Source organism: Fringilla coelebs, assembly GCF_963513975.1.
Source record: "Fringilla coelebs genome assembly, chromosome: 2".
NCBI classification, from domain to species: Eukaryota; Metazoa; Chordata; class Aves; order Passeriformes; family Fringillidae; genus Fringilla; species Fringilla coelebs.
In genome coordinates, this window is record NC_140029.1 from 76,615,535 (window position 1) to 76,635,422 (window position 19,888).

Sequence of the window (19,888 nt, forward strand, 5' to 3'; positions counted from 1 at the left end):
AACAGGGAATCAAGTGTTTAATAACAATAACTAATAGGTCTACCTAAATATTACCTGAATGTTTTCTCTTAACTTCTTTATGTGTTTTTCCAGTCTTTTCTTGTTCATCTGAATCACACAGAAGCATTTCAGGTATCTAAAAAAATCACATGCTTTTTGCATTAAAATTATGAACAATGACAATCTGAGTTAAAATTAGAATTAAAAAAACCCCATAAACCTTCAATCTAGTTTCTCTATTGAAAAAACTGAACATGATACACTTAGAATAAGGAATCTACAGAATACTTTTAGCATTAGAAAGATAAATTCTGCCTTTCCATGCCACTGATAACTTCCTATTCTCTCAAGTGGAAGATATTTATCCCAGAGGCACTGCCACCACTGCTGTTGGGCTCAGCCTTGGCCAGTAGCACATCCTTCTTGGAGCAGGCTGGCATTAACTCCACCTGACATGAGGGAAGCTTCTGGCAGCCTCTCACAGAAGTCACCCCTGCAGGCCAGCCTTACACCAAAACCTCGCCACACAAACAAAACACATTTAACAATTTGCTTGTAGTCTGTATTTTGTTCTTAAATACTGTGTTTGATTGGAGTCATAGTAGTCAGCATGTTGTTGAAGTGAGCCCGCAGAGAGAACAAAACATAATGTTACAGGTAAAATAACAATGCTAATAATACTTCACTGTTCCGTGGAATTTTCCACCTTTGTATAAGTGTACAAAGGGATTAAATAAGTACAGTGATAATTATTCCTTCACAACCTTAAATATCTTGACCTTATTCACCAGAGCTCAGTTATATTTAGAGATACTAATTTAAGTAAGTCACAATTAATGCAACTTACCTTTTTCATACTGTCTTCTGACCAGGTTTCCATCCATAAAACCTGACACTTCTTATACAGTGCTGGATTACTTTCACAGTTTATTGTGAAATTTGAATTGGTAGAATCCATGATCAAGACAACATGCAGATTTTGTTGGATCCCTAAGAAAATGCAACAATTTTTAGTAAAGAATGATCTGACTGCATGACGGTAGATTTATTGCAAATACAGCATAATTTACATTTTTTAAAATATTTATCACAAGGCAATTTCTGAAACAAAAGAGCCTATAACATCAAATCACACTAGGAAAGGAATGTTTGTAAGTAGAAACTTATTAAATACTATGAATTCTCATTATCTATACTACAGTGCATTTTTTAATTCTGAAGAGCTGGCGGTATTTAAGTAGAAAGTACAAGTTCTCATTCTAATTCAAGCAGACCAACAGAACCAATCAGAAGGAGTTCCACGGCTGGCTACTATGACTGTATTCTTTCTGTCATATTCTTTGATTTATTCCTAAACTATTTAATCTTTCTATTGGGCCAAGGAAGAAACATAAATAATTAAGAAAACTATCTATAAATTTGCTTATAATTACTCAGAATCCAAAGTGATTGCTTGGTATAATTAATCAATAGAAGGAATCTCTGTTACAAGATAAATGTAAAAGCTATACAAACCAGAAAATAATGAGAAAAAAAAGCTTTCTTCCTTCTTATTACCTTCAACAGCAGATTTCATAACATTTGTAGAACATTCATCAATACAAAATTTCAGACAGAAAAATAAATCTTCAGCTGAGGGTTCTGTGCCCTCAAATATCACAAATATTATTCCTGCCTGCTATTCTGCTATTTGATTACTAATTCAAAGTAAAAACTGCACACAATAAAAAGACTATGTTAGAAATGATTTGTTCATCATTATACCACTTTTTAAACTTCATATTTAATTATAACTTATAACTCTGTTGACATACGGTATGTGAAGTAGTTGAAAATTGGTCCTGTAAATCCATCTTGCGAAGCCTGATCCTTCAGAGGAGATAGCAACGCTTCTAATTCTTCTATTTTATACAGCCCAGGAACTTCTCCTGTTTCAAGAATGAATTTGAATCAGATAAAATACACGAAAATTCTTTAAATTGCTTTGAAGGTCTCCCTTGAATCTTCTGTATAGAGAATTCAAATTTCATAGTCTTCACCTCTACTTTCTTGACTATTATCCCACATACTTAATAATTCTTTTCATGATATCATGAAAACAAAAAACCAAATTACAGTGATTCTATTTAATAGTCTACTTTGTTTATATTGCTGAAATGTGGTTGAAAAAAACTCTTTCAAATTTACCCAAAGACAGTGACCCTGTACTGCATACAAAACAAATCAAACCAAACTGTCATACACCAGGACACAGGAACATGAAAGTGAGCAGTTGTCTAGAGTCTCAGACAAAGTTTTAACACTGGATAATCAAGATCTGATACTGTAAGTAGATCTGGGGTAGCACGTGAGAGACAGGAAAATCTGGTGCCCTTATTAATCAGCTCTTAAACTACTGCAGTTCCAAAAAAATAATTTAGCAACTTTGACTCAGTCCTTCAATGATCCTCTCTCTGATACTGGAACAAAGCTGGACAGTAAAATAAAGTCACTTTTGTTATTTGTTACTGTTGTTTATCATCTCACTTCAGAAAAGTGAGCTTTGCTGATGACTATTTAATTAAAGAACTCAATTATACAATCGAGTAAAGCATTGGAAACCTCTCAATTTTGAGTTTTATAATAAAAGGGAAGCAGAAGAGTAGAATGCATTTTCATTCTGCTATTACACTGCTATCAAGAACTCCTTTGAAATGAATTAGAAGAACTGCAAGCAGTGTACCATATGGTAAATTAAAGGACAGCTAAGTGGACCTTGAGTCATGTTCTTACGTATCAGTACTCTAATTAAAACAGCATAGAAAGCTAACTACAGTTTCTGATAGAGACATAAATTTAGAAAACATCATCTCATTCTGCCTCATTGAGCTAAGTCTGTGTGGTAAAAGTAGTACCATACTCTCTTTGGACTTGACTCACCTGAGGACAGTAAACTGTTGACCATCTCCAGGAAAGTGGAATGAACAAACTGATAGTCTTCCAGCAGCAATACCACCTGCTGGGCTTCAATGCCTGCAAGCTCCATCACCTAGAAACAGGGAAGACATTTAAACCTCAGTGTATTGTCCAGAAGAGAATGATAATCATACAATATCCTGAGTTACACGGATCATAATCTTTCCGTGACTAGATATTCCATAAGTATTTTCTCCACAGCATCTACACTATTATATATTTACAAAATATTTCCAGGTGATTCAGTTAAAAGAGATATCAAATATAAGGAACATTTTACCTAGATATACAGCTTAGTAATGAAAAAATCATTAAACAGGCTCTTTCACAGAGTATATCTATGTATATGACTCTATGATATAATTGTATCACTCTTTTGTGTAGGCAAAGATCTAGAATTTTCTTTAGCATAGCTGAAGGTAATGAGAAACTGTTGATTCAAGGCTTGCATCTGGTTTTAAATAATATGTATGCTTTCATCAATCACTGAAATTTTATTTGATTTAACTACTATTAGATCATTGTAGAGAGAGAAAATAAAAGTATATACCAACATGGAAATATATACATGAAAAAGCCTTTCATATAAATATTCATATAAACTTTATAAGTTCTACAACGATCAAAAAGAGCTCTGGTATTCCAAAAAGTGGATTTTCAGTTAGTTACTCTAAAGAACAGTACAAAGATCTAGAGTGACAACTTCTAAAAAATTACTTGTTTAATTCAGACTGTCATTGTTCTTCTTGCACAACCTTTTGTGACCTTCAAAATTCCCATATTCTTTTTTTTTCTTTAACATACACCTACAGCATTACCAAATAGATCAAACTGAGTGACTTACATATTTAAGATCAGTTTTGAACTGCTTCAGCTGATAACCTCTGGAAATTTTGGGAGTAATCAGAACAGCTCCATGCATATGACTGACTAAAGAAGTAACTGTCCGACGACCTACACCACTCCGTCCTGCCAAAAGAAGTGATCCTCCAGGAAAACTCAGCACCCTGTCCACCTTGGACATATAACTGAGGACTTCATGGAACAGTAAAATGTCTATCTCTTTTTTGTCCCGTCCATAATGAATTATACCCTATTTTGAAAAAAAGAGGAAAAAAATTCTGATCACTAAAGCAGTGAGATATACAAACATCCAACATTTAAATGTTTAGAAAAGAAGGGCTTAAAAGCCTAAGAGAACACACACACGGCTTCACTCAGAAAAAAAATATTTTTGTCACAGAATTTAGAAACCTCACATACCCTTGACGAGTAATAAATATATCAAAAATTAACATACCACACTATGCCCAGCACCAGAACACCTTGGAAGTCTTTGATATATTGAAATAGGAATCTACCACTGAACTAATTAAAATTGAATAATGGACCAGAACAAAGTCTAAGCTGTGTCTCTGACTACAGATTAATTAATAACTCAGGAGAGTGTTTTAGGCACCTAATTGCTGCATAATTGCAGATTATGGAAGTTCCTAGTGAAAGACACACAACAACAGATCCTATGATTAAATTATGACCTTGATATACTCATCAAAACCTCATCTTTGAAACCAAATGCATCTGTGCAATCAGGAAAAAAAAAAACCAAACAAACTCTCTGCTTATTGAGGCTACTGGATTTCATAATTTCTTATATAGTGTATTGGTCAGAAGTTGGCTCCTAAGGAAAGGTGGTAGATTCCCATCTGCAGTCCATCAAACACTATGACTAAGGGTGACAATCTCAAAACTCTCATCCTAAAAATCAGATAGCCTGGAGAAGTTTAAATGTTTGCATTTCCTCATCAAGCTCACTTTTTTGTACTTTAACTGCTTAAAAGCATGCCAAATCTCCAGCAGTTCTTCAAACAAAAATTACGTTACCATATTGCAAATTCAAAAAGAAATCATTTAATAGAACACTTAGGAACTGAAAAAATACACAAATATATATGGGCATAAATGTTTCTCAAAATGTTGGTTCATCAAACTGTTGTAAATCAGCAGCAAAGGCAACTGATGTCCTTTCATCTACCTAACCTTGCTACATACTTCCTACTGTCTGCCACAAGTCTTCCCTTCACCAAATGCAAAAAGTGATTCTTTGAACAGGAGGAAGCCCCCACCATAATCCTGGTTGCTTGCATGTTACTCTTACCCAAAACTCTCTAGAATCATTGCTGTGTATATTCTTTAATCGTGCCTCACCTTTTGAATAACATCTTTCAGGTCTGTTGAGTTTAGTCTGCCAAGTGGCCTCCCATGTGGTGGTAGTGCCTGGCCTGGTGTGATGAATGCCTCTTGACAAGCTCCCCAAGTTACATAAAAGGTATCTGTGAAAAAAAAGGAAACTTTTGAAACTTCAGGTGTTCAACTCATATGGTCCCTAACTTGACTAGGTATTTCCTAAACAAATATTTCAGGTTTGTGTGGTATGCTTCAAATGGCTTACCTGCCATATTGTCCAGAACATCTGAGCCCCAGTCATCTTGAAACACGTTAGTCAAAATGTTATCAAATACTTGAAGTTCTTTCGTGCCAACAATTCTGTCACGGAACAAGCAGCGTGCTTCATAAGCAATAACTTCCAATACAAAGTCTGCAGTTTGTATCAATGAACCTACAAAATTTAATGAGAGAATTAATTTTATATATTTGCAATAGATTTTCAAATTTCTACTTTAAAATATGAAATTGAAAATGAGCAAGAGAAATTACATACCAGCAGGAGAACATCGGTAAGGAAGAAATAAGAGAAAAAGTAAACATTATGAAGGGCTTTTTAATAATTTCTTTATGGATCATTACAAGATAAAATGAAATATATTCTATTAAAGCAAGCTCTCTCTATTAAAACAAGTGTCAGCTTTTAACAAGGTGTTGCACACAAAGGTAAAATTAAAAGTCAGTTTTCCAGGCAATGAAACTAAGAAAATCCAGAAGACATTTTTAAAAGGGAAGAGAAAGACTGGTAACAAATACTAAAATAATAATAAATACCCAAAACAGTCTGTATTAGAAAATGCCAATAGAGACTCCAAATCTTAAATACTCCTCATAAAAGTAAAAAGTAAATAACAAGCCTTGCTGTTCATCACTGGAAAAGCACATGCACATGACAATGTTAAATACAACTAAGAAGTCCTTAAACCAGCTGAGAGTACCCATTCATTGATTGTCAGTGCAGGTTTTCTGACATCATTCAAGATGCATTTACCATCTCATGATCCCAGAAAATGAGTGGAAAGGGAGCACAGCATTCTTATCACATTTATCCTCTTTAGGCAGCCCTCAATGCAGCCTTCTAATGAATGTAAGAGCTAAAACATACTGAGTAATTGCTCTTGATTTAGTAATAATACCAGTTTCAGAAACAAAAACAAGATTAGAAAGCCTATGAAGTATGTGTATAAACCAGGTTTACACAACCAAGTCAGCAGGACAAGCTTGAGAGAGAGGCAAGGCTCTGGGAATACAGAAAATAATACACATGCTCAAAAAAAACCTCAACACAAAACACAAAAAAACCCAGAACAAAACAGTGAAGAGTAGTGGGAACAGTTCAAATTCCCACAGTAAGAAGGCAGTCCCAACTTATTAAATTCCCTTAAACTATAAATAGTTCCCACATATATTTTAAAACATCACTGGATTTTTTCCTAACTTGTTTACTCTTATGTTATGGAATGAACTGTCAGGCATTTTTTTCCCTCTACTGAGTTTCAGACAGTTCACAGTTTAAAAAGATCAATGTGGAGCCAACAGTAAGACTGACATCAATAATAATCTAGGCCATTTTAGAACTACTTTATGAAAGAAAACCAAATAAGTGACTTACCACCTTCTAAATTGTATCTGAATAAACCAAGAACCCACTGAGTAAGAACACATGGTGTAAAAATGTAATGACTGTGATCATCAATTGTGAATTTTGCTCGTACCTAAAAATGGGAGTTAAGGAAAGGAAAAAAAATGGTATTGTAAAATGTAAAGTACTTTTCTAAGGTACCAGATAGATTAGTTTTCTAGTTGGTGAACTAGAATTTAGACATTCTATGAATATCAATTTAGATATTTAGATATTGATTGTAATTGATATGCTATGACTATCAATTATATTCAATATCAATTTATATAATATTCAATTATATTCAATATCAATTGAATATAATTGATATTCTATGAATATCAATTTAGATATTCTATGAATGCACTCCTTGTATAAATCTCATTTTCTGAACATGAAAGATTTTTCTCAGAGCATTTTTTCTGTACCATTTTTTGATGAAAACAACTGTACATCTCACCTAGGACTGTTAGTGCAGTATGACTAGACAAAATACTTTTTTTTTTTTAACAATACCAAATATGAAACACAAAGGCAATACTGAAATGTAATAAAAACCTACCTAAATTATTAACATTTTATCACTAAAACCTACCTAAATTAGTAATACTTTCTCAGAACAAAATACTTCATATTACTCTTCTCACAGAGAGGGTATTTGAATTTACAACTGCATCTTTAATTCAAGGAATAACTGCTTTCATCAGTTATTTCTCACAGTGAAATGAGACCTCAACTCATATTTCTTGGAATACATCAATAATGTCATATGAAACTCCTGCTAAGAGGTGCATGCCAGCCAGTGACTAAGCCCACATCTCAGTCAAAAGGATCAAGTCTATATCATGCTTCTGCCTGGATGGGGACATTCATACATTCTACAGCAAGCACCACACAGTACCTTCCCCAGTAAGGTTATGCACTGATTAAGAAGAGCATGTACTTAAGCATTTTGCTAGACAGAAGTTCTTAAAATTTCAAGTGGGAAGCTAAAATGAACTTGTGTCCAGCTGTAAACACCTGCTTTTAACAGTGTACCATTGTAATAGGTAGTCCTTGATGTTTGTAAAGGATGCCACCCTCATACCTCCTGTGTTCATAACAGCATCCATAACAACTAGACACACAATCATCTGTTGCACTGTCTCCTCATCCATTTAGTACTAAAACACTACTATCCACATTTTATAAATCAGAAACTAAAAGTACAGAAGTGTTAAGATGTGAGCCAGAATCCTAAAACAAATCTATGGGAAAGCAAGAGCACTTACTGCTTACTCTGCTTGCTTATAATACCTAAGATTTTCTGAAAATAAGAAGTTCCAAAATTGATATAAACTTTATTTAAAAGATATAAACTTAGATTTAAATACTGATAAACCTTTTTACTTGCTTGTTAATATCAAAAGCTTATTATTTTTAATAAAATATCTGAACACTCCACCTCCTTGAAAAAAAGGTTTCCATACCTGTTGATAGATCTGAACCATAGATCCTGCTAACTGATGTATTTTTGGCAAAGAACCCCAAACAGGGTGATTCTTTAGGTTTTTCTGCAGTACAGGTTCCAAGTAGGCACTATAAATAGTTTGCAGTTGTTCTCTTTCTGGATAGCTAAAAACGGGAAAAAAAACTAGTCATTATGGACTTTTTCTGTTTAACTAAAGGTGAGTTAAACTTATATACACAATTACTGAGAAATTTCATTGGATAGCATTTCCATCCAGTAGCTAAGAAAAATCATAGTTTTATTGCATTAGGGCACTCTCAGAAATTTTCTAAATACATCTGTTGATGTGGTCAAAGCTAAATAAATAAACTTCAATTTCTCTAACTTTATAACCAAATGCCACCTTAACAAAAAGCTGCAGAAAGCAGTTTACTGCAAGCAAAATTATCCAACAGGAAACATTTTTCAAACACTTCACTACCAACAGGCACCCATAGATTCCTCTTAGCAGGACTCTGGTGCCAAGAGGCACCAAATAGCACCAAATCTGACAATCACAAACTGAGAGAAAAGATGAAAGACTGGAACAGTTACATCTTTGCAAAGACTAAATTGACAAGAGGTCCCTACAAAGAGAGGCTGAATCTGAGTTCTGAGAGTTTGACTAATTCACATATACTTACTCAATTGCACAGAGACGAACAATAGAAGTAAACCTGGTGGTAAGTTTATGTCTTCCTAATGTTCCTCCAGCTGACATGGAAGCTACAATTTGGATGTTTTCTAAACCAACCCATTCCAGATTTTCATCATAAAATCCTTGATATGTAAGAACCTTTAATAATTAAATAAATACTTCATTAAAGGAAACAAAGTGTCATAAAAAATAAAATATAATAAAATAGTGAGAAGTATAGCATTATTTCTGTTGTCTTAATTGACTGAAGTGTCCTAAAACTTACAATTTTGTCATCTGCAGATTTGCAGGACTCCATTGTCCTGATCATCAATGAAGATGCTAAACCAGATCTTGGCTTCCAAATAGACTCTGTACCACTGACAATTACCCTCTGGGCCCAGCTCTTCAGCCAGCTTTCAACCCACCTCACTATCTGATTAAACAGCCTGTATCAACAGTTTTTCTTGTAAGGATCTTTTGGGAGACAGCATCAATGGTCTTAGTGAAGTCCAGTAGACTCTCTATCCCTCATCAAGCATGACTTGCCCCTGGTGAATTCATGCTGACTGCTCCTGGCAATCTTCTTGTCACTCATATGTCTACTGCACTGTAACTCATCGAGATGAGTGGTGTCTTTACTTGTTTATAAATATCAGCCAAATAAAAACGGTATCTTATTTCTGACTGACACCTACGTAGTCTATTGAAGCACAAACAAAACCAATGCCAATAGAGGATGCAGGATTTTAACACTGAATTAATCAATGTAGGTATTTACTACATACACTAAATTATATCCAGTATACTTGAGTCTCTTTCTAAATAATAGACATAAGTGTTCACCTGCTGCAGAAAAGCCACGAGAGTGCTTGTTCCCCATTTATCAGGTTTGGGTAGATTGATGTCTTTTAGGTACAAAACAAGCCTTTCACAGTCCTTTGGTCTGTACACTCGTCCAGTGTTTGTGCTGATTACAATGCAAGTTTGACTTAATTTCTGTAGAAGATGTTGAGAAGTAGTCTGTGCACTGCAGTGAACAGTGGCGATCTGAGTGGAGCGGAGCTGAGAAAACGCATAGTGAAGCAGCATCCTAGAAAACCAAACATGTACATACATATAGGCATAAATAAATTAAAATGCTGTGTATCCAAAGATATTTTATAGTTTTTGAATTAACATGCATATACTACATCCTATATTAATGGAATAGGTGGAACATGAAGTTTGCTGAATTCAATATTCTTGCCTTGAAAACTGTAATGTTTTCCATTCACAAAATTCAATGGAAGTGTAGTGTATATAGCTACAAAAAACAAACAGCTAATTTAATATCTTGGTTTAGTGACCCCAACCATCCAAACAAGGAATCTAATATAGGCAACAGGATGTGCTAAATTGAGTTGCCTGCACAAGGCATCCAGAACCTCTTGAAATGAGACTGGACCTCTAAGCTGTTGCTCCATGACAGCTGGTTTTCCAAAGATCCTGTTTCATATCAAAAAGGAACATTCACATATGTTGGATGCACAGTGACAGTCTGAACTGTCCCTGTAGAGCTTCATAATTTACTTACTTGCCACTACATAAGGATTTTTTAAATTAATGACCTAAACCAGTCATATCAGAAAGTCATATGATAAAAGCATTATAAAAAAATTACAGATTCTGTCAAACAACTAGAAGTATATTTTACTTAAAGTAAAAACTATTTTTTACCCCTTTCCACATCCTTCAGGGCCCACAAGAAGAAATGGCTGCTTATTATTAATATCGAGCCATGGTCGAAAGTAATCTAAACCTCTCTGCATGTCAGGGGTTTGGATGACAGGAAGGGTTTGGAGATTACTGAAGTCATCAGCTGTTAGATTTTCAGGTTTTTTCAGCTGATACAGCATTAGCTCTCCAGTGTCAGGGTCATAATAGGTGTCCAGGGGCTTCCTCGGATCAGGAGGAGACTCTTGTGCCCAACTGAAGATCTTTAAAAAAAAATTAAAATAAAGTTTCAGTTAAATCCATATTCCTAACAACAAGATCTTCCATTTCAAGCTAGTCTAAAGAATGTTCAAAGACCACTTACATGAAATCAAACACATATTTCTTTGATTTAATAGTTTGAGGTTGTCTTTGAAAATTAATTCATATCATACATAGGCTTTATGATTAAGTCCTTAACTAAACAATAATATATAACTCTTCCACTTTTCATAACATAAAGAAATTAAAATAAATTGTATTTAGAAAAGCTTTGATTTTTTTTTTTATATTAGGCATCCTAATAAGAAGAATACCTAAGAATACCTCCCTGATGAAGAGGAGTTAAAGTCCTGTTTCTATTTCAAGTATTCTGAACAGAAAAAAACCCACAAAAATAAATCTGAATTACATATACAATACATACAGACAAACACAGTGTGCTGCAGTGAGTCCTGGCACTAAGCAGCATGGACAGGGGCATTTCACTGTCTCTTGGTACAGGACCAAAGGATTGCTATCTGGGATGGATGAACTGTACCAGTGACACATAAAACATTCTTTTGCTTCTCAGCTATTTCCCTACAGATTACACAAATCAAAATCAAATTAGTGCACAGAGATTACCTCTTTTGCAAATTCTTGCCGTGACTTCATGTTGAGATTGCCACCAAGACCACGTAACAAGTTAATAATAAACTGTCCACGATCAGTACTTCCATGAAGATGAGACAGTCCATTCATCACAGTTCCAACTAAACTTGTTTCCACTACAAAGTCATTCTGTAAATTGAAATTTGTAGTAGATTTAAATATATTCATCAATATAAATGTGATGAACTGCTAGCATGCCTTTGTTACTCATTGCTTTTTGACATTTACACAAATGAGGTAAGATCTCAACACTGCGATTGTTCTAGAAAATTCACTTGACATTAAATTATTTCTAAGCATTGGTATGGTGGTTTTAATTCCAGACTATGAGTTAATGTAATTTAGGCTAAGCAAACAGAACTTTCCTCACAGATTTTGAGAATCTATAAGGAATAAACATAACTGTACACTGGAAATCTTCCTTTTGAACAGATTATTTATGGATTTTGCTCTTTGGCACCAAAGGGAATTTGCAGCCTCAGGAAGAATGCCATGGCTTTTACTTTGTTACTTTAAAAGTTCAAAAAATGCCATGGGTAAAAGATTTTGGAGGAAAAATAATTACAAGAACACAACAGGACCATGTATGTTCCCCAGGAGATAATGCACATCTCTCAAACACTAGCACACTGGCCACTTTAGAAAGTCTCCTAAAAAATATTTTCAGCACATAACCTACTTGATCAATGCAAATTCAACTCCTCCAGAAGGGGAGTATGGGGAGCAGTATTAATGTGGTCACAGCACCAAGCCTGCCAGCATACAAAAAGGGTTTGGACAGTGCTTGCAGGTGCATGGTTTGATTCTTGGGGTGGTCTGTGCATGGCCAGGAATTAGACTTCAGTGATCCCTGTGGGTCTCTTCCAACTCAGGATATTCTACAATCCTATAATTCTATCAAAAAAGCGCTGAGATTTTATTTAATTACAGTTCAAAACTTAGTCTGAATGATCTATTCAGCGCTAAACTAGAAAAATGGATCATACTTAGCAGAAGCTGAAATTTGATTAAGTATTCATTTACTAACCTTCTTTACAACCCAGTTTAAAGCCTTTTCAAAATAGTCCCCAATCCAATTTTCAAGGTTGTATCTGCATTCTTCAGGCTGACTCCTTATCCAAGACTTTATTAGAGCATTAAGATCTGTATCTTCATCACTAAGTCAAAACAAAACAAGATTCAGATAAATACAAGACAATGACTTCAAACAGATTGTTTTAAAGGAACAACAAAATTCCAGAAAAAGTCTAGTAAAATACTTTAACAATTTCTAACCAATATTTAAAGAATATTGGGCTCTCCAGTAAAGTATTCACCATGTCTTTTAGAAAAAATATGAGGTATTTCAGTCAAACTTTACAACAAACACCACAGAAGGGATATGCAACCTAAAGAAACTTCCCCAGTGATTGACTCCCTAAATGTAAGCAACTAATCAGCTGCTCCCTTCACTTGAGAATACCTTTCTAGTAAGTATATAGTTTCTCACTTAAAAAGAATGTAATGCTCTTCTGGCTTACCTCAGAAAGATCATTCCCATTCGAGATATTGTAGCAGGAGAAGCACAGCTAAGGTCATGAGTTTCAAATATAAAGTTGACATTTGAACCAAACTGAATTCTTTCTCCACTGGGCATAGTCAACAATTTGTTGTCATCCAAAACAGAATTCAAAGATTCAATCCATTCAGGATCAATATCACCATCACAAATTATCCATGAAGTAACATCTATTCCCAGACAGAAAAATAAAATATCAAACATAAGAAAAACAGTTCAAAAATATCACCCCTGCTATCTTAATGTCATTTATTATTCTTTCTTCATTATGACTTACAGTTCTATGAAGATACTCCTCACATGCTTTACCTTCTGCTGCTTGTTTTTGCTTTCTTATAACAAAATGTGTAAAGAATGTACTGAGGCATTTAGCTCCAATTGTTATTAGAAGTTTTTCTTGCCTTATGCTATCCACAAACAATACCACAATATGAAGAAGTACTTGAAAGGAACGATTTCAGTGTCACATCTTCAAGTCCCTCTCAGACATACCTGGGGGCTCTCGCACCACTTGCCGAGCACTATTTGTAAGCACTCCATCAGACCATTCCCTGGTATCCATGTCAATACAGCCCAGCAGCTGATGCCGAGGCATGGCTTTGGGATTCATTGTGTACTGCTTCACCACTCTGCCAGTTTTACCGAGGGCTGTCTTTAACATCCGCCAGAGCGTTGATTTACCTCCACCACTGGGACCCACGATAACTACACCCATTCTTTGACGCAGTTGCTCATATAACTCCAAAGCCTTCTTGATCTAGACAATGAAAGAGATAATGGCAATGTGAAACTGTAAAGCTAAATCAAACATGTTCCTTTACAGTATTTCTGAGATTTACTTTACATGCAGACACTTTCTATAATTTTGGCTTTTTAAATAATAGATAATAGCAGATATATTTAGAATTATGATACTAAGTCTTATGAAGAAATTTATTTTTCATGTTAGAAGCACTTCACTAAATTACTAATACAAAATTAATAGCTATCTTCAGGCATATTTTTAATGAGAATTTAACAAATCCTCAGTCACAAAATTTAATCCAGTTCTACAGTAAATAAAAACAAAGCAGAGAACTGCTTGTGAAAATCAAATATTCACACATTTCATTCTTTCACTGTCCAAAATATTCATTGTCATTTGTATCTGGCTTGAATGAAACTGTATATCACATGCTCACATCTTTATTTTCCTTACACTGTTTTTCTTTCAATTAAATAACTGACCTATAGTGCTTCGAACGCACATCTAATTTTTTGTTTACATGTAATTAGAATCTAACAACCAGTTATTCTCACTTTTTTATAAAAGAAATTTAAATTGAAAACAGAAATTAGTTATAAGAATGTAAAATGAATCAGTTCTAATTCACAATAATACTGTTTTGTTGCTGTAGTTAATGTTTACCTGTGTGCTTATAATTTCCATGTTTGCCTCCTCAAAGACTTGTTGTAAAGCTGCAGTTAACTCAGTATATTCCACATCTTTAGAATCAGTGCCCGGAAACACATCTTTAACCAGCTCATCAAAACGAGTGCAGTCTGCAAATGTAAGCTTTGATGTGGTGTTCAGTCGCAAAGCTTGAACCACTATGTGACTTTCATTAACTGGAAAGAAAAACAAAGAAAACAGATAGGTTTAAGCTGTGTCAACACTGCTCTTACGTTGAAAGTGGAATTGGAGCATAGATTCCAGAATTCCAGTTCATGTACCATTCTACTTGGAAGTTAGGCATAGTCAGGCATACTTCCTCTAAGTACAATATATGCCCAGAAATGCATTCTATACAGATATAAGGTGGTTATGATGCTGGTCATATGCAAACCATTTGTTATATCAAAATCTGTAAACTTTCAGATACATGCTGGTTAAGCAAACAGGAACCAGTTGCTGTCTCCTAAAGATGTGAAATGCTCATCCATTCCACATTCTTTAATTCCCTCTCATTTAACACCTAAACAACAATAACTTTTAAAAAATCTTTTAAAAATCTAGTGACTCTGTCTAGTCCAATATATTTCTATCATCCCAACCTATCCTTATATTTGTCTGTCTACCAATCTGAATCTAGTGCCTTGTGACAATTTTGCAAAACTCAGAGTCAAAAAGGTCAGATAACTAATGAATACTGACAGCATCAGAAAACCAACTTTCCTGTCCTAAGCCAAGTGAAAACAAGACTTTGAGAACCATTTAAAATCATTCCCAAATGAAGTCCTGTAATCTGTATTCTTATCATCATACAAAAACTCAGTCTAGATTACGACAAATATTTGTGATCTCCTAGTGAGGGTGGGCTTTCTTAGATATTTTCTTCTTTCCAAAACTGCCTACAGATACAAGCCATGGCTATTTAAAACTCCAATGAACAAGAAAGCTGGAGTGAATTATATTTGTATAAGATCATAAAGAATCAAAAGTTTGGTATGGTCAATCTTACCTTCTTGTTTTGCGTCACTTTTCTTCAGCTGATGAAGAAGACTGCCACAGCCTCTTAAAACAGTCTTCAGTGCTCGTAAACCCCAGTCATAGTGCTGCTGTGGTGTCAGAAGCTCCCTGAATTTAACAACAACAATATGGCAATAAGCTCTAGGTGACACCATCTGAAATTTTGGGTTGGTGAATGAACACACTTATAATACAGGTTTGATCAAAAAAGAAACTGTCACATACTTGTAGTGCCATCTGAAATACATCTCAGAAATACAGCAATGGCACTCTGGAATTTTCAGAGGGGTTATATTCAACATGTATTTATTATTGACTCTAACAGCATTCACTATAACTTCTGATCTTTGTACCCTCTAATGCACATAGTTTTAACCAAACATGCACTTGCATTTCAACAGTTTTGAGAGTTCAATACAACACAGTGTTTGTCAGCATTCATATGCTCACATTTATATTTAGTAAGATACTAGGGAAGCAGCAATTTGCTCCCTTGAGATTGTAATTGAATTCAAGATATTTTCACATCTCAACCTACCAATATATTGCAGTATTTTAACTTTTTAAGTTAAAAGTATCTGTATTTGCATGGTAAACTACTTAGATTTAAAAGCTACAAGGTAAGAAATTTAGAAAGGTAACTTTACTAAGGAGAGGAGAGGTGGGCGAGTGAAAGCTTACCTTGCTAAATTAAAAATAGACACTAATTTTCTACCCAGTATTTTAGCATCCTTAAAGCCTTCTGAATACAATATAACTTCTGCAATGAGTTCATTGTCTGGATGAGTCATTGCAACTGGCCTGAAAAGTTGCTTGAGGTTATCAGGCAGCTTTTGTCTTCCTCCATAACCTTTTCCAGCAGGATTCAGAGTGATAAAAATTCCAGAATTCGGATCCATTTCAACCTAGCATTAGAAGTGCATTGTAATGATATATTTTTTGTCAGATGAAACAGTATTGAGAAATGCTGGGTGGACTATGTTTAGTTACAGTAGTCAGTTTTTAAATGTGGCCGATGTGAACAAGATAATTAAGTTTTGCTGTACCTTTTTGCCAAGCATCTCACATACAGGACTGTGTTTCTTCAATGCATGTTGAATTGTCTGGACCTGCATGGATACTGCAGACAATACAGCTTCCTCAAGCCTATTGAATTCATCAAAACATCCCCAGGCACCACACTTCACTAAGCCCACAAATATGCGTCCCATTGACTTCACATCAATGCCCTAGAAATTGGAAAGAATGTTGTCAAAATTCAAGTAACAAGAAAATATGAAAGAATGTCTTCCCATCCACTAAAAAGCAGGTCCTTGAAAATATCCACAAATTCCTAATGGCAACTGACAAATTATCAGAATAATTTCCATAATAATTTCAATACAACTACTACTACTACAACTATGAAAACTACTACTAATAATAATACTAATAATAACAATAATTATTAATATTATAATTTTAATATTATTTTTGGAATATAATATTTCTTTATGAAGTATGGGTGTAGATATCCATTTCCTAAATTAAACAAAACCATATTCACCTCATCACAATTAAAGACTAATACTTGTCTTCCAAGAATCCCACCCAAGGCTTTTACTGATTCTGTCTTCCCAGTTCCAGCTGGACCATAGGGATTTCCTCCAAGGCCCATCTTCATGGCCTGAGTAAGAGTTAGGAAACACTTATCTGTCAAAGGCGTATAAACAAGTTTTGGGGAAATCCCCTGCAGAAACAAAACAAATTATATTTATTGGTAAACAGCAAATACTGGCAATTTCATTTTATTCATAAGTAATTAATTTGATCATATAAAGCAACAGCCAAAATTTCTGTCTCATTCAGAATATGAATTTGTTTACAAAGCTGTCCTGATTTTATATCAAATGCCAATGTATTGTTCCATTTTTTCACAACTGCAGATGAAACTGCACTCAGATGCATAAAAGCAAGCATATTAAAAATATGTATATGATAATTTGATACAATTAGTAATTAAAATTATTACCCTGTCTTTTAATATTATCTATGAAACAGCATGTTAAGGACATAACAAAGTTTAGAAAAATGAGAACAGATAGAAGACAATCAGCATCATGTATGAAATGAGGAAGTGTTTGACTCATATATAAAAACCACTATGTAAAAATACCACACCTGATATTCATAAGTATATTGGAGTTCAGCATCTACCATCTGAACATAACATTTTTGGTCATTCATATAAAATCTCAGCTGCTTCTTCCAAGCCCAGTCTTCAACACTGCGAACCTCAGCTTGATTCAGCTGTTTCACCACATCAATGTTATGAATGATATCAAGAATCAGAGCTTTAAGCTTGAGCTCAAGGATTCCAGATTCTACAAATAATCACACCAAAATAAAAAATCACTCTTGTATAGCAAAGAAGACACATGTTACCCATTCACAAGTTCATTGTGCTTTCTATTACCAGCAGATTTTATTTAGATATTGTTTGAATTATATAAAGGGTTTTTTTTTTTATTTTCTAAAGCAAGCAGCATAAAATACGATCCTGAGAGACAATGTAAATCATGTAACTTTAGTAATTTTGATGTGACTTTGTCTAACTCTACATGGTGGGAGGGGAGGTGGGGTTTGAGACAGACAAAGAGGGGGAGAGAGAGGGGAAGAGGAAAAAGAAGAGGGAGAGTCTTTTCTGCAAAGCAATTTATGCCAAGAGTGTTAATAGTCATGCATACTTCAGCAATCAGTGTGGCTCAACCTGCTGAGTGAACTGCTGAGCATCTGAAAACCATACTCTACACACTCTGGAGATTTTACTCAGGATAATTATGGTGATGTGGAGTGAAAGTTCATTAACAGATTGGGTAAATTAAGTATACTCTTAGAGCATATTGTTTCATTTAGTTTCATTGAAAGAAATCAATGTTTGTGTATTTCTATACCATTCCATGATGGGAATTAAATCAAAGTCAGTGAGAATAATCACAATTCACTTCAAAATCCCACCTATTCTCCAAACTAAAACATAAATGTAATGCATTATACAAGAAATGAAATGAACACTCCTCTGTAACTGAGGAAAATTCTCAAACAGCTATAGAAAGAGCACAAAGGGAGCTCAGATAAAGAAACACACTTACATACTTCTGGAGGTAGGTGATATAAATCCTGATTCTAATTAATGTACCAGATGTTTACAGTTCAGAAATTCTAAGCTAAAATTTAATGCAGTAAGCAGCTATACAAATGTGGTTGAAGATTATTAACTGCATATCGAGTCTTTTTATACCTAAGATAAAAGCCATCTCACCTAACCTGCAGTGTAGACTTTTTTATCTGAAGTAGTCAATCAAAGCCCCACCTCTTGTCAAAAGAAAGAAAAAAGCACTCAGAGGCATCATTATTCTAGCCCACTCGGACTATGTAAGATTTAGAACAATCATGTCTTGAGAATAACTAGCCTATTTTGCCTCAAAGGTACTCAAACGTATTAGCTCAGAGGCAGATGTGTACGTCTAATATAGAAAAAGAGAATCACCTACACAGTTGTATAGAATAGACTGGCTTGACACAACGTACCTCAACTGCTGTTTACCCACTTCCTGTGAAACAGTAGATGCATAAGCTAAAAGATAGAAACTTACTAAAAAAGTTCAGAAAACAGGTCTCCAAATATATAAATTCTCCGAGACAGTTTCTAAGATATATATAAAAACCCTTTTGTTTACTCTGAAATATTAATTACTCTAATCTTGGCTGTAATAGGTGACTTTATGTAACTCAGCTTTGTGAACTCAAAACACATTTATATAATTTCTTGTTTAAATAAACAATGTAAAATGCTACATAACTGCAGTCATAATCAAGAATTATATATTAATGATCATTTGTATACCTGTACTCCCAGTATCTTCTATGTCACTACCAATGCTGGTATAATGGTCCAGTTTAGCCGTGAGTTCTAATTCTAATTGTTGCAGATTATGGTTTTTGATAGCACTTTCAACATCTTCAGTGAATAGAATTTGTTCTGCCAAGGAAAGAATCTTTGGAAGAGAAAGTTCAAATTATATTTTATAAATACTGCACACATATAAAAATGAACCAGTTTTTCAATTAATTTGCAATTGCTTATTATGTCTGATATTTAAAATCTTTTATTGTATAATTTTTAAACAAAGCTCTACATTTGTTATGATCCTAAGAACAAATAAAGCCATCCAAAAACCTGGCAAAATTTTGCATTAACTTGCAACCTAATCTAATACACTTTTTCATTAAGTGGTATGTCAAAATGCGATGCAAAAGACTTGAATATTTCAAATGTTTGCAAA

At 34.3% G+C, this 19,888-nt stretch overlaps 1 protein-coding gene across 1 annotated transcript in view; it reads right to left on the minus strand.

Moving 5' to 3' along the window:
- DYNC2H1 (dynein cytoplasmic 2 heavy chain 1) overlaps nucleotides 1-19,888 on the minus strand; it is a gene marked incomplete at its 5' end in the record, with an annotated part of 143,228 nt that overhangs the window by 99,923 nt on the left and 23,417 nt on the right. The window contains 23 exons of the mRNA XM_084226347.1: nucleotides 55-136; nucleotides 848-990; nucleotides 1,815-1,928; nucleotides 2,920-3,028; nucleotides 3,800-4,048; nucleotides 5,164-5,288; nucleotides 5,408-5,575; nucleotides 6,794-6,896; nucleotides 8,272-8,416; nucleotides 8,936-9,087; nucleotides 9,775-10,021; nucleotides 10,648-10,907; nucleotides 11,530-11,685; nucleotides 12,584-12,713; nucleotides 13,077-13,284; nucleotides 13,607-13,871; nucleotides 14,523-14,722; nucleotides 15,556-15,671; nucleotides 16,245-16,468; nucleotides 16,610-16,792; nucleotides 17,110-17,292; nucleotides 17,724-17,926; nucleotides 19,450-19,600. Coding sequence (XP_084082473.1) covers nucleotides 55-136; nucleotides 848-990; nucleotides 1,815-1,928; nucleotides 2,920-3,028; nucleotides 3,800-4,048; nucleotides 5,164-5,288; nucleotides 5,408-5,575; nucleotides 6,794-6,896; nucleotides 8,272-8,416; nucleotides 8,936-9,087; nucleotides 9,775-10,021; nucleotides 10,648-10,907; nucleotides 11,530-11,685; nucleotides 12,584-12,713; nucleotides 13,077-13,284; nucleotides 13,607-13,871; nucleotides 14,523-14,722; nucleotides 15,556-15,671; nucleotides 16,245-16,468; nucleotides 16,610-16,792; nucleotides 17,110-17,292; nucleotides 17,724-17,926; nucleotides 19,450-19,600 — 3,916 coding nt within the window. The remainder of the gene's footprint in view (nucleotides 1-54; nucleotides 137-847; nucleotides 991-1,814; nucleotides 1,929-2,919; nucleotides 3,029-3,799; nucleotides 4,049-5,163; nucleotides 5,289-5,407; nucleotides 5,576-6,793; nucleotides 6,897-8,271; nucleotides 8,417-8,935; nucleotides 9,088-9,774; nucleotides 10,022-10,647; nucleotides 10,908-11,529; nucleotides 11,686-12,583; nucleotides 12,714-13,076; nucleotides 13,285-13,606; nucleotides 13,872-14,522; nucleotides 14,723-15,555; nucleotides 15,672-16,244; nucleotides 16,469-16,609; nucleotides 16,793-17,109; nucleotides 17,293-17,723; nucleotides 17,927-19,449; nucleotides 19,601-19,888) is intronic.